Source organism: Clytia hemisphaerica, unplaced genomic scaffold, assembly GCF_902728285.1.
Source record: "Clytia hemisphaerica strain Z4C2 unplaced genomic scaffold, Clytia hemisphaerica genome assembly, whole genome shotgun sequence".
Classification (NCBI taxonomy): domain Eukaryota; kingdom Metazoa; phylum Cnidaria; class Hydrozoa; order Leptothecata; family Clytiidae; genus Clytia; species Clytia hemisphaerica.
Window position 1 is genome coordinate 177638 of NW_027104297.1, and position 14946 is coordinate 192583.

General features: G+C 35.8%; 1 protein-coding gene across 1 annotated transcript in view; it reads left to right on the forward strand.

Annotated features, from left to right (window-relative positions):
• Positions 1-14946, forward strand: part of LOC136817276 (uncharacterized) — a 41744-nt gene that overhangs the window by 23350 nt on the left and 3448 nt on the right. Inside the window, exons 2-7 of the mRNA XM_067073609.1 lie at positions 6221-8040; positions 8828-8849; positions 9164-9254; positions 9824-10024; positions 10637-10775; positions 11325-11448. Coding sequence (XP_066929710.1) covers positions 6221-8040; positions 8828-8849; positions 9164-9254; positions 9824-10024; positions 10637-10775; positions 11325-11448 — 2397 coding nt within the window. The remainder of the gene's footprint in view (positions 1-6220; positions 8041-8827; positions 8850-9163; positions 9255-9823; positions 10025-10636; positions 10776-11324; positions 11449-14946) is intronic.

Here is a 14946-nt window from a genome sequence, read left to right on the forward strand (position 1 = left end):
GAATAGACTTTAGAGTACTACAGTATATAAGATCGAATTAGATAGAGAACTGTATTGAGTTTGGACGAATATCTAGGGCTGTTTAAAGGAGAGAAGTCATGGGAATATACTTCACTTACAAGGGTTTGTTAAGTGTTTTGAATCTGTGCTTAATTTCCAAGTACAATTTGTATCAAAGAGCCTACAAAGACAGGATGTCTTGAACAGAAAATCAGATTTGTAATTTCATTGAGCCAAGCAATCTAAATTTTTATGTTTCCGTCATATCAAAGAATTTAGACAACCCTGTCTGAGGTGCACCTATCATTTGGGCCCGTTGAAAGCCCCAGTGCAAAAGACCAGTCAAATCTTAGAAATATACGGTGAAAATGGTTCAAATTGTTGTCATATGTCCTATTTTTCCCTGTCTTGACAGTATTTTTGAATAGTTTCGAATCTTAAACTTTATATTTATTACATTATAAGTCAAGAAAGCTATAAACTTTTGTGGTCCCTGAGTATTTTCCTTCATTTAAAAACATAACAAAATGCTTGAAGAAAAGAGAAAGCTTTAAGAGGCTATCAACACCAAAAAACTGTCTTCAAAAGTGACCGTACTTTGATAAGGTTGATAGGCTTGATGAGTGGTTTTTCTACTGGTTTTCCTTCATTCAGCTCTTAAGAGTTTTTGATGAGTGTCTTGAAATGTCCTGTGATGTATAGTCTTGTTTTGGTTGGTTGGATCTATCAATGTAAAAAATAATTTAGGTAGCGGGCGAAATATTTTTGAAAGGAAGCAGCTAAGGGGATGCTGATGCTTATTTCATTTGACGACTTTCGAAGAGTTAGGAATGTAAATGAAGCCATTCTATTGGTTACATTCAAGTGTTACGTCACTTCTACCCAATAGAATGGCTGCGTTTCTTTTCGGAGCGAAACGGAACCGTCACGTGCGAACATGGTCTATAACATCAGCCATCTGGCACGCAACGCATTATTTGACGTTCATCTAACGTTTTTGTAAACGCTCTTGGTATTGGATAAACGTTGCTTTGTGTCGAATGGGCAGGAATGGTCATTTAGGGGGTGTTGTGAAAGATAATGGGCTTCAACACTAGCTCATTAAATCACTGATAAGTAGAAATGATGGTTTAGCAAATCTAGCAGTTTTATCTTTCTTGACTTATTACGTACACGCTTTATTTATAAGAATATCCAAAATTTTTGAAGCCTGTTCGAGATGTTTTTAACTTTTTGAGTTTTAAGCCTAAAAATGTTCTTAATATGTTCTTATTTTGAGTATTTTTGTCCATTTTTCTATGAAAATATTCTTAACTAATTCTTGAACATTTTGGCCATCGAAGCCTTATGTTTTTATATAGTTTGTTCTTATAAGAAAAAAGTGTATTCTCGACCCGGTGTTGTAATTTTTCAAAGTTGAAGCATTCCGACTCAAAAAGTTTTAGAGATTGATCTATTAAAGATGTTGTACAATTGACAATCTTCATAAAATGATTTATCACCAAGCGCGATAACCTTTTTTTACCGCGCTCGATTTTTAGATGACAAACTTCTTTTTTATCGATTCCGACATAACAACATCAGCAATACATTATTTCCCTCTCGTTTTAATCTCTACTCTGCTTTTCAGAGATAAGTTGGTATATAATCTTGAAAAGAATTTCTAATTGCCCCTTACAAGGATCAATTTCTCAGAGTGATTTACATTTTGTTAACGCTTGTAAATTTTTCTGTTGATTTTCTTGGATCGAAAGTTTCGAGTTGTTTTAAGAGTGTTCAACTGGCTTGAAACACTGTGTTTTAACGTCTATCTACCGTCTTTGAATCTAACCTCATATGTTTTAGTCGCAAATCACGTTGTTTCAAATTCTACCTAATTCCTATAACATCAATAAACGAACGTTAAAACAACGTTGCTTGCTATTTGAATAGGTGCGAGTTGGTGTTAACTATATATTTTCGACGAATTGAGCTTTTTTCGATATAAGATTCTTCTAAGTCTTTGGTGAAATCTAGGTTTCATTGGCTTGTGATCATAACTACAATGTACAGGTACAAAAGGATGCTTTTTACGTCTTCAAATTGAACACAATTCTACAAAATTGGAAAAATCTTGCCTAATTTGTTGTTTAATATCAATTTCTGTCATAGAGGGAGACAAAAAAAATTGCTTTGACCCACTGTAATTAGCATTGGTGTGTCCACTAAATTCCACAATTCTGTTTCTAAGTAATGGAATGTGACCGTGCTTTTGTAATAAATTCACAAAATATCACAAAAAAGTGGCGTAATACTTTTCACTGTTAGCTTGCTGATAAATTCGCAAGAAAAAATTATGGATATTTTTTTCATATTATGGTTTATAAGGATTGCCACTGAGGTTAGTTTCCTGTTATTTGGCTCAGGTTTTTACTTTTTTTTCTCAACTGATTTGCGATTTGGATTTTTGCTTTTTTGCTTAAGATTTCTAGCATATTTGATATTTAATTTTGAAACTTTATTTCAACTTCATTTTTATAAGGTTGGGATTTACACTAAATGCATCTCTCTATTACGGGTTTCGAAAAGAATCTGACGTGCTGGAGTTTCAAAAATATTTGAATCGTAGCAAGTGTATTTTTTATGAGAGATGATTACATCTATAGACTAAACTTTAGTTCCATTTTCGAAGTTCGAATTAAAGAATTTTAATTAATAAAAGTTTGAATCGCCGATAGTCAACTGTGACCCGTGAAATGATTTGTCTTCCAAAGATATTTTTAATTATTGAATGTGTCTTAATGGTTATGGTAAAATGTTTGTAATTTTAGGAACGACATCGCTTTAGTTCGAGTAATGGCCCCTACGTGGAAGAGGTTATTTTGTCAGTTTTTTTGTCAAAATTTCTTCCGACGGTTTGATGGATTTTGTTAGTACACATCTTACAGGCAATCCCTGCATGATTTGTTTAAAGACCACGTTTACATGCTACAGTTTTGGTTCGCTGCGAAACGAAATGAAGCCATTCTATTGGTTACATTCAAGTTTTACGTCACTTCTAACCAATAGAATTGCTTCATTTTGTTTCGGAGCGAAACGGAACCGTTACGTGCGAACATGGTCTAAAAAAGAATGAATTTTAAGTTTTGAGGGCATTGTTTTAGAAATTCAGGACAAGCTACTGTGCGATATTTGATGATAACTATCATGCCTCAATGAGTATACTATCAAACCAAGTTGTATCACATAACTTTCCTCGACTTTAATTTTCTCTTGTCAATGAAGCTATCAATCGGTAGCAGGACAGTCTAGATGTGGTCAAAGAAATGCATTTTAAATAGGCTTAATACCCTCTTAAACACTGCAGAGTCATTCAAATCCATTGCCGTGTGTTAGTTTTATCTAAGAACCTTTAAACACTCAAAAATCGAGATGTGAGAAGTCAATTTTTTCGCATAAGTGTGTTGTGCATGTACAAAGACTTTTGCTAGATATTTAGTCATTGACATTTAAGGTACTTGAAAGTTATTGATAATTAGTTACGAGCCATGCCATATAAATTGAAATTCTGACTTTTCTTTTAAAGTTCCGACCGAAAACATATTCTTATAACAAATCAATACTTTGATGTTAAATGAACTGAGTCAATTAATTGATTGCGATGGATTTGTAAAATTAGGGATACTGCTAATTAAAGGCCTTTTTGATTGCATTTATGTATGATAATTTTGTAGTATTTGAGGAAAATCGAATTTGAAAAAGTTTTGGAATCTTTTCGCAATGCAAACGTTGTTACGCCGTGTTCAATGTAGACTAGCAAACTAGTCTGTTAATTAATCATGTCAGACGGTGGGAACATAAAGGCGGGTGGGCGTTTGTTAGAATAGGAGCTGCGTTGGAGAACGAGCAAAAGTTGATGAGAGGCTGCTGATTAAGGACATGTTTTTTTTTTACTGTACCAAAATCAGGTTTTCAAAAATCGTGAAAATCACTTTATTTTAATTATTTCGTCATTCGCAATAAAATTTTCCCAAAATTGAAATTTGGGAAGGGCTTTAAAATGAGCTATTTGAAATTTCAAAATTCGGAGTATTTCAGGATTAATTAATCATAGAGTGTTTTGAATCATATCTCACTCCATGACTCATTCTTCGGTCCTGAGGAGGTTTCTATGCATTCCTGAGGTAGCCTAAAATCATAAAATAGCCTGAGGAGTAATTTTTTTAAAGGCCGGAGTGAGTTATGATCAAGACTTTTTTAATCATTTTTCACTCATTTTAACAATTCCCGTTTTCTTTAGTTCGTTCCTTTCTTATCAACTAAACAAAAATCTCAAATCACCTCCCCGATAGATGGGGATGGATAGACTTGTCAGGAAAATATATACTAAAAATATAATTCTACAATTAGCACCTAAATTCAATCCTTCAGCTACACCTTGATATAAGTTTCGTATATAAACTGGACACGACAAAGGCCAAATATAGAGCCGACTTTATAAATCCGAAATAGACTATGATTTTTTTCATCCTGAAATACTCCGGATTCAACAAGTTCCATAAAAGCTATTAAGATCGGACAAAAAGTATCGGACAGAGCTACTAATCTATTTTCTTATTTTTGAATAACGATAAGAAAGGGTTTAGCTGTATCTGTTAGTGTCGATTTGAACCGGGTTGGTTGAAAATCGGCATTTTGGTACAGTAAAAAAAAACATGTCCTTAACAGCCCTTGCCGCCAACAAAACTTCAGCCTACGCTTACCTAACTCCTACGCTCACTTTTCCCGCGTGATACCGTTCTAGCCCGACTGGCGTGCCAGTTTATGTTTAATGTGGATGTGCATGAAATATGCGTTTTGTTGATATCTTAGCTTGAAAAGGGAGCTTTAGAGGTCGTTTAATTAACCTTCTCAACGTCCGATGAACATTGTCTTGACGTTTGACATCAGCTCTTGACTATTTGCCATTTTTCTTTACTTGATGAATTGCTTGAAAGAGATTTTTTCATTTTTTAAAGGAAAATTTGATAGTTTTCACCAGATCTCCTTATTACATATAGGTAAAACTCAGAAATTCTGTTTCCACTTTGATGTTTTTATTGAATTTAAATGTGCTAAAAATGGGGAATATTTAAGTTTATTTTTCATCTGCTTGAGAAACATAAGTTTTGAATTTTTCAAACTCACGAAAACTTACGTTGAATAATGGGTAAGTAGATGTTTCCTGAGATGATGAACATAGGCGATTTTAGACCCTGTCGAACTTATCAGATAAAGAGATTTGTAATTGTAATTTCATTGTTTTTTAACGAGCGTTGCACTCCTTCGCATGTTTCCGACGTACTTGGTCTATTGTCTTAAATCCGCCGGTGATAAAGGGCTGTAGGATAAAATGGTAAATCGATAAGATATTTTTAGAAACATTTTCTTAAATGTACCTACTGCTGATCTGATATATTCCCATTTGTCCACTATTTCTCTCAGTTTGAACCACAAATGATTTTGTAGTTAAGAGATGCTGGCTAAATCGATCTGTCTAGTTAAGGTGCAGTCCGCAGTGCTGATGAGTCCCAATAAGGACAAAATGCATATACTGCTCTGCTACTCAATCTCCTGAATTAATATATTTGGACAGAAATTCTTATTTCTTCACGCATGCATGAGAGGACGGCTGGTTGTAGGTGCAGATATGTGATTCAATGCTGATTGAACCTCAAATTTGAACATTTGAAAAGACTGTCTTATGGGTGGGGATCGCAGAGTGGTGGATCTCAGGGGGTTCAAAACATAAGACGAGGAGTCTTTCATTTCCTTACAAGGAAGATGGATAAAGAAACACTCTGTATATCTTTCAGTGGGTGTAGAAACCATTTCCCTAGGATAGGCTTAATAGCTTGTTGGTTGCTACATATATGTCAATTTTATACAATCATATTTTTCTGTTTACACGTTTATTTTTTTATAAGAACATCCAATATTTTTTAAGCTTTTGAATTTTCTTAACTTTTGACTTTTAAGCGTAAAAATTTTCTTAACATGTTCTTTGTGTTCGCCATTTTTTGAGTATTTTTGTCCATTTTTTTTTCGGGAGTCTGCAAAGCCTCAAAATGTTCTTAACTTTCTTAATATTTTGGTCATCAAAGCCTTATGTTCTTATGTAGTTTGTTTTTATATATAAAAAACGTGTATTCATGAAGAGTTTGGAACTTTCCTCAAAACCTTTTACTTCTTGTCGTTATAGAAAAAGACGGTTCAAACAAAGTCCGTGATATCACCACAAATACGACACAACCCAAGTGGGCCATTCACACTGCAGATGATAAAGAGTGGAAAAGTGATTTTAGTGCAAATAACAACTTGGTTTTAAGTCCAACAGAAAATGGTGACGGTACCCAATCTTCTGGATTTCCAAAAGCTTCTTTATTAAAATACGAAATCAGGCATTTAACCAATTTAAAACAAATTGAAGGTCCTGAACAATTTTTATCTAAGAATACGAAAAATCCATCGGTCCCGATTACCGAGCAACGAGAAAACGAAAAAGCCGACGGTAAAAGCGACTCGGAAGACGAGAATATGACCGAACGTTTACGATCAACTCGGTATTCGAGTAGTAGAAACTCGGATGATTTACTCGGCCGTTCTTCTTACCGTTCAACCCGAACTTCTTACTCAGATGACATTGGTGGATTAACACGTGGTACTAGCGCAGGCAGTAGCCGATACCGTAGAAGCGTACTAGACGACCCGCTCGATACGTACAGAAGTAGCCGTAGCTCGAGACGCTTAGATGATTATACACCAACGACTGATTATTCAACGACGTCATCTTCCAGATACGACCGTCCATACCGTAGTACCACGTCTGCAGACGAAACTCGCTCTTATCGGACAACGTCTCGCCGTACACTTGATGATCCGGTTATAGAATCACCGAGACGTTCTCGACGATCAAAAGTGAACGGTATTGACACAGCGATAACGACGACATCTGTTACAGCCACGGTAGATGGAGACTGTAATAAGTGTAAAGAAAAACAAGAAAGAATAATCCAATTAGAAAATGATAAAAATAAAGAGTTTGAAAAATGTAAAGAAAAGGATTTAAGAATTGAGGAACTAGAAAAACAATGCTCTAGGGACTCTGAAAAACGGAAGGAAAAGGATGAACGAATTCAAGATTTAATTAAAGAGTTAAAAAATCTTTCCGAAGACGTTAAATCGAAACAAGAACTGGTTAAAGACCTCGAAAGCGAGTTAAAAACGCAACGTACCAATTACGATCAGAAATTAAACGATTTACAAAGTTTGGAAAGCGAGTTTGTCGAACAGGAAGAAATTCAAATCCGAATGGAAAAAGATTTAAATGATCGTGAGGAACGAATAGAACAGTTAGAACATGAAATTCAAGTCGAAAGAGACACGATAAAATCGAAAGAAGATTTAATCGAAGAATTAACGATTCAACTCGAAGAGCTTAAGGAAACTTTGGAAATGAAAGAGGAGAAGATATTGGAATTGGAAAAAGATTTTGAGAACGCAAGTGTTGCTCTTATGAACGGTATCAAACAAATGGAACAACAACCTCGATCTGGTGAAGATATACACGAACTGGAGGCTCAATTACAAGATAGTTTAGATGAGCGCGATGGTTTTATGAAAGAGATTAAGAAACTCGAACGAGAGCTAAAGAAAATCAATAATAGCCTGGAGGAAGAGAAAAATCAGACACGCAGGCTAGGAATTAAACTTGAGGACGCAAATTACGAGATCGGGAGATTAAGACAGGAACTTATCAACTCGCAACTGGAGAACGAAAAAATAGTGGAAGAAAACGAAGATTTAGCTGTGGATAACGAGGATTTGATCAAAGAGCGAGATGAGATTATACAAATTTACGAGGAATTGTATCGAGAGAGTGAACGATTAAAACACGAGGTCAAAATTTGGAAGACTGTGTTCGATAACAATAAAGATAACATTGATGAGGATGAAATGCGAGAAGCGATGAGCGAAGGTGACGCACTTGAGGAGAATGGGAAGGAGTCTTCAGATGAAGAGGTAAGGAGAATTTGGTATTTGATCTTCCATCTTACGCTTCTATCCATCCTGGATCCTAGTACCCCTCGTGGTTCTTTCAAAAGGGGGAAGGGGAGCTTACTTGATTTATCGATAAAGAAATAGAACAGGAGTTTTCCAACTAACCGGGCTTACCTGTTATACTCGGGTATAATCGGAATCCCAGTTAAAACATTGCAATGGTGCATCTCATGAATTACTGCCGAAAACGGGTTCACTTATATTCATGATATGCACCATTGCAATGTCTTCAACGGATACAACAGCTGATTGGTTGAAAGTGACGTATTGACTGATTTTACGTCACTTACAGCCAATCAGCTTTTGGGTCCTCAATGTAATGTCAGAAGACAATGCAATGGTGCATATCATGATTACTACACTTGAAGCTCTCTAATTCGACGTACTAAGTCGCCATTGACTTAGCTACCGTAGTACAGTGGTAGAGCATCTGGCTACGGTTCGCAAGGTTGCGGGTTCAACCCCCAGCCGGGTCATACCAAAGATTCCCAAAATGGTACTTGATGCCTCTCTGCTTGATGCTCAGCAACTAAGAGAAGGATCAAGGGTAAGTGGAGAAACCCAGGGAGAAAGAGTGGCGCCCTCCCCTACCTTCGGGTAGATAGCTATCGAAAGAGGAGCCTTCGGGTCGCCTCCGACTGCGGTCGCAGACTTACTTACTTAAGTCGCCATCAACAAGTAGGTTACTCTCCCAGCAGCAACTGTAGTACTACTTTACTACTAACCAGCGTATTCTTTTTATTTTCAGGAGCTGATAGAACTCGAAGAAGGTAAGTGATTCTGTATTTTTTTCCTATCAAAAAAGAATATTGACCCTTAAAGAGAAAAAAGGATTTCTTAGGTGTAAAAACTGTACTCTTACCGCTCATAGATACCCAGCAGCAATCTTTCCTATATATCTAAATTCTTGATATGCGAACGTATCTTTTCTAACGTAAACACCCGAAAAAAGCAGGGATTTGACCCCTGTTTGTTACTAAAAATAGAAACAAAGTGGAAAAAATTCGGCCTTTTTGGGGGCTTTCCTTAGAAAATATGAAGATTAACTCTTTAATCTAACAGGGACATATTTGTTTACTTCTAGACCAATCATTGCTTGTTCCTCCACGTGATGATATTCGAATCAAAGTCACAGATGTCTCAAAAGCTTTCGAACAAAGTGAAGAAATTTCAAGGTCTGTTTAATCTTGCAAATTGATGTCATTTTTTAATATTTTCAATTAGTTTTAGCCAATGAACGGAGAACCGTAATTATCATCAAAATTTTTATCAACGCTTCTTGGCATGTTCTGAGCATAGACATAGTTCGTTTCGTGTTTTTCAATTTTTGAATTAGCACATAAATTTATTGATATTTGCTTTAGATAGATAGAGATGATATTTTACGTGGATAGCCCAGTAATCTAGGACTTTTAGACAATCTTTCGATTGTTTTCACGGGGTCCACGGCCAGCCGGCTCGGCTATCTATGAACTGAACGTTGGAAGGAGCGGGGATTTGAACCACGAATCCCTGGTTTGAAACGCTGACGCCTTTGACCACTTGGCCATCGCTAATTTTACTCACTGATTGTGAGTTGCAATATATTGACAACAAAAAGGATCTTCTTGAAAGAAATTACATAGGTTAGGACGATAGTACATTTTCTCCATCCCGGACATGGGAATTTCGATTCCTCCCGAGAAGTTTTAGAAATATTTTCTACAAGCTGTCAGTTACATTTATTTCATTTTAAATCTTTCAGAGGTAAATTTGGTAAAGTATACAAGATGGTAGCCCGAGCTACGGGTGACACCTACGCAGCAAAATACATCAAAGTCACACCCAAACTTCGCGAAGACGTTCTGAACACGATTGACATTATGAAGAAAATACATCATGTTCGGTTGATGAATTTGTTTGATGTTTACGATCTGGGATCACAGATTGTCATGATTCTAGAATAGTAAGTTTTCCTATTTCAAAAATTAACTTTTTTGGCCATTGTCGTGTTTTAGGCCAATAAAAAGAGGCGATTTATAAGACGCGGGATTTTCACGACCAACTAAAGTCTCTAGGCCAAACAACAAACTTTTTCTATCTTTAAAGATTTCTAAATATCGTACACGAAAATCCTTTGCCTATGAACTTACATCCGAAAATGGTCATGTTTTCGTGTATATTAGAGCCCCCTCTTTTCCCAGCTGCCACACAGAATGTCATAACACGTCGTTAGATGACATTAAAATAAGGTTTAATACAAAAAAAGGATCCTATTTATTGAAAGTCTTCTTCTCCAAACATGTTCGTGACCAATCAACAATTTACGTAAGACCTGCATTGTGGTGGGCAACAGCATCCTAGGGTATATCAGGGAAGCAATAGAGATTTCTAACATTATGTAAGCAAACCTTCGAATCTTTAGAGGCAATCCCTTACGCAACTCGAACGTTTGCTACCGGTTTTTGTCAGTAAGGGCAAATTTTTAACAGTTTTTCTCTGGCTTAAATTTTCCACGGCTGGGGTTTTACCGTAGAAAATATTACGTCATAAATTTTTTCACTGTTTTTCTATTCAGTGTTGGCGGAGGTATGTTATTTGAACGTATCGTGGAAAAGAATTCACTTACAGAAGCGGAATGTGCTTTATACATCAAACAAGTCTTGCAGGGATTACATCATCTTCATCTACAAAATATCGCACATCTTGAGTTGAAGGTATGACCAATTTTTATTACTTCAAAAATTCTTCATTGTTCGCAATCTTAGGTTTATCTTCCACAAAAATGGTATATCTAGTATTGCAACTTTTCAAACCCGTCTAGTCTGGGTGTAGCCTGTCCTGTCAGTAAAAAAAACTAGCACATCTGGTATTGAAGACAAGGTTGAAGGTATCACCGATTTTGTATTTCCTTTGAAAAAATTTCATTTCTTAATTCAATCTCTCACAATTGATGACATATGCACGATGTCTCAACTTTTGAAATCAGTCTAGTTAAGATAAAAATGAACTCCGTCTTGTTAGTAAGAGGGGTTTTGTTCAAATGACCCAACCACAAAATACTGAAATGCCGGTAGTTTTTTCTTGAAAAGGTTCCTCAAATACACCGATCAAAAATGTTATGATGAGTTTCGGAATACCAGAAAATCGGCCTTTTGATACCGAAATACCGGTCATTTTTTCGTCAAACAACGAAATATACCGGCCAATACTGGATTTTTTTCAATGGAAGATATCTAAAAATTTTTTCCATTTTAACCGTATAGCCTGAGAATATTATTTGCGTGAACCGTAGCAACATGGACATCAAAATCATTGACTTTGGATTGGCTAAACAATTGTCACATGACAAACCAATCAAGATTACCGCTGGGTCGCCGGAATTTGTGGGTAAGTTATGTGAAAATGAAATCCATTTTTTTCCTTCGTCTTTCTTTTCTTCAGCGTTTGGGTAATCAAATAACAGATAATCCATTCTGGGCATACCACGCTCCGTTCTAAAGAAATATGATGAATGTAACGATCCTACCTTGTTGATCAGCCAAAACAATCAAAACCGCGTAGCCTTTTGCTTGAAAGCGAAAGCGAAAGTGACCGCGTAGCCTTTTGCATGAAAGCGAATGCGAAAGCGAATGGGTGTTAATGTTTATACGAACGAAGTTTGTTTTGGTGTGATTGTTTTGCTTTAGCACCGCTTCTAAAAGCTCATTAATATTCATCCAAAATCTGGATTAAAAAGATCAAAGTGCTAGCCTGGGCAGAATCTCTTACAGTACTATGACTTTTAGAGTGAATACGTGCCAGCGTGGAGTAATCAGATTCTGATCGGAGATAAGCGTTTGGGATGGGTGTGCATGCACAATGGGAATAACCGAAATAGAAACATTGTCATCATTCATAAAAAATTTTTTCTTTACAATTATAGCAACTAAACAGAAAAAACAAAACCGTCCTTTAATAATTTTCATTCGAAAAGATTAACTCTACTGGATTAGATAGATCAAGACTACCCCCGGGCAAAAACCTCCATAACCCCGGTAGCCGAAAATGGGTGCCCAGCCTGTCTCTTAATTTGTAAAAAACTGAGCTGTTATAGAGGAAACCGTAAGGAGCCTTGACGAATCTAACCAATAAAACAAATACCAAAAACTCAAGTAAACGATCGGAGATCATATCAAAATTCAATTCAAAATTTTTAAATTGCGTTAAAAAAAAAATTAAACTTTTTTTTTTTTTTTTTTTTTTGAATATACAAGAGAGTTAGAACGACGTGTGATTAGTTTGAAAATGTCTACCATTTTTATTGCACGCGAGAACAAGAATTTCAAATTGTTAATTTACAGAACGATAGCAAAGGCTATTATCTTTCGGATGCCGTAAATAAATTCACTTATTTTCTAATCGTTGAACCGAAAATAACTTTATTTATTTACTGCACCTTCAGATAAACACACGGAAAGACAGAAAAATTTGAGAAATTTTGATATTTTTTGAGACAGGTTTTGACCACTTTTATTTAGCTTAGTAATTCATCGTTTCAAGTGTGTAGACTAAAAGCATGCGAGAAGCCTAAATGGAAACTACGTTTAAAGTAAGCAAAATTAAAAGCCACCGAAAAAAAAATGCCTTCTATAAACCTAAGTTCCTCGAAGTATATAATAAATTCTCTAAATCTTCCGATATGTATCTGTTTTTGACCCCGACTGATTTCCATCTGCCGTGTTTCAATATCAACCGATCCGGAACACCAAGATTTGCAGCTGCAAACGCTCCGCCCGAGGGCAAACTATGAACACCATATTGCTTTTGGTCCAAACCTATGTCTTTTATCACCTTCTTGATATCGTCACGTACCGAACTGTAAGAAATTGGCTGATCTTTATTCCATAGACGATTGTTTCGTTTGGATTTAGTTACTCCTCTAAAAATAAAATTCTCAGAATAATTTTTTATGTTTGCCAATTTGAGGTACCTTTCGAAACCTTTTACCGGACACAGGTTTGAATTAAGTCTCGCAATGTAAACCCAGTGGCCCTGTCTGTATATGTCAGTTTTACTGCTTTGGATAAAAATTGTAGCATGATCATGAAGGAATTTTATATCTGATCTTCTAAGCTTTTGGCATTCATCGAACCGTAGAAAAGCTGAAAAGGATAGCAAGCATATCGCTAAAGTCCTTGAATTTTTGAGGCTAGAACCAACGTCTAATTTTTCAAAAATTTCTCTCAAATCTTCGACTACAAAATTTGTCTTCTTCTTTGGTGTATACGCCAATAACCGTTTAAAGGCTTCCAATAGGTGCTTTACAATTGTAGAATTCCCGATCAAATACCCCGAAATAGCATGAAAATGTTTTATGGCGCAATAAGACGCTTCCAAGACTGGATAAGATTTCCCCGATTGAAATTGGGACATCAGAAATAAGATTAAATGTTGCTCTTGAGTAGGTAAAGGGTTCACTTCCTGGAAACTACGACTCCATTCTTCCCATTTTTGGAAATAAAACTGATACTTAGCCACGGTGTTATTGCTTCTGGAATTCAAAAGAATTCCTGGTAATTGCTCAGAGAGACTCTTTAGTGCTGGATCCTGGACATCAAAATAGTTTCCTAATACGGTTTCTGAATCTGAGCTAAAAAGTAAAATTTTTTGTTAATTTTCTGCATTGAGAAGAAAAAAACATTTATTTTTACCGAACACACGTTGATTGTCACACTTGTAATTTTAAAGCTAGAATTGGGATTTCTAATTTTTCATTTCCCATCAGAGAACCTTGGAATCATCCTTTTGTGATTAATGCGACTTGATTTGCAAAATATCTACAATCCTTGACAAAAGGCTTAAAAGAGCTATTATCCCTGATCAGAAAGGTCCAAAAGGCTGCCGATGGCCAGAAGGGTATTATTAAAGTCCCTGTTGTTCCAGGTTTGGCTGCTAGGAGATGTTTAATACACTTTGTTATTAAATAAATAGGTGGCACCATTAGAGCATTTTCCCCAGACCAATCAAAACTGAATGCGTCTACTTTGAATGAAAATGGACAAAAGTATTTTGAGCAAAAACGTGCCCATTTAGTGTTAGAATTATCAGCAAAAAGATCTACAGAAAAAGGTCCCCAGAGTCTATTTAAAAAGGAAAAGAATTCTTTTGAAATTTCCCAGTCATCATAGTCAATACTCTTACTTACTGTGTCCGCATCTCCATTTAATTTTCTAGCGATCCACGTAATTTTTAGAAAAATTCCTTTTGCCTTACACAAGTTATAAATGGTATTTGCTAAAAATTGTAGTTTTTCCTTATTACTTCCAACTTTAACAATTCTTGCAGCGGCAATGTTGTCTGTGTGCCAGAGAACATTGTTCCCTTGTAGTTTTGAATTGAAAGCATGCAGCGTAAAAGCTATTGCTAATAATTCCCTGAATGTTGAACTCTCGCCTTGTTCATGAGGCCATAAATTTCTGAAACTTATATCATTATCCGAGATTGCTCCTATTCCTTTGTCACTTGCGTCAGAAAAAAACTTTCATAAAAGGAATTTCATTTTTTATAAATCTCCCTCGAGTTTAACTCTTTGATGTTTTGCTGCCAAAACTTAATTTTTTTTTTTTTTTTTCAATAGCATCTGGAAATTGTTCTAGTTTGAAATAAAAATCCCAAGAGATTCTACTTTCTATTAGTTTGTAAAGATTTCGAGTTTTTAAACGAACTATATTTCCTAACACAAACTTTGTTGACATGATTTTGGGTTTGCCTGCTGACTTTCACTGATAGAAAAAAAACTGTACTTTCCTTGGTCTGCTGGGTAGAAGCTATTCTTGGAACTGCAATGATTGGCATATCCTGACTTATGTCCAAGTCGATCTCATCTGAGGTCTTCTTCTTGTTGCT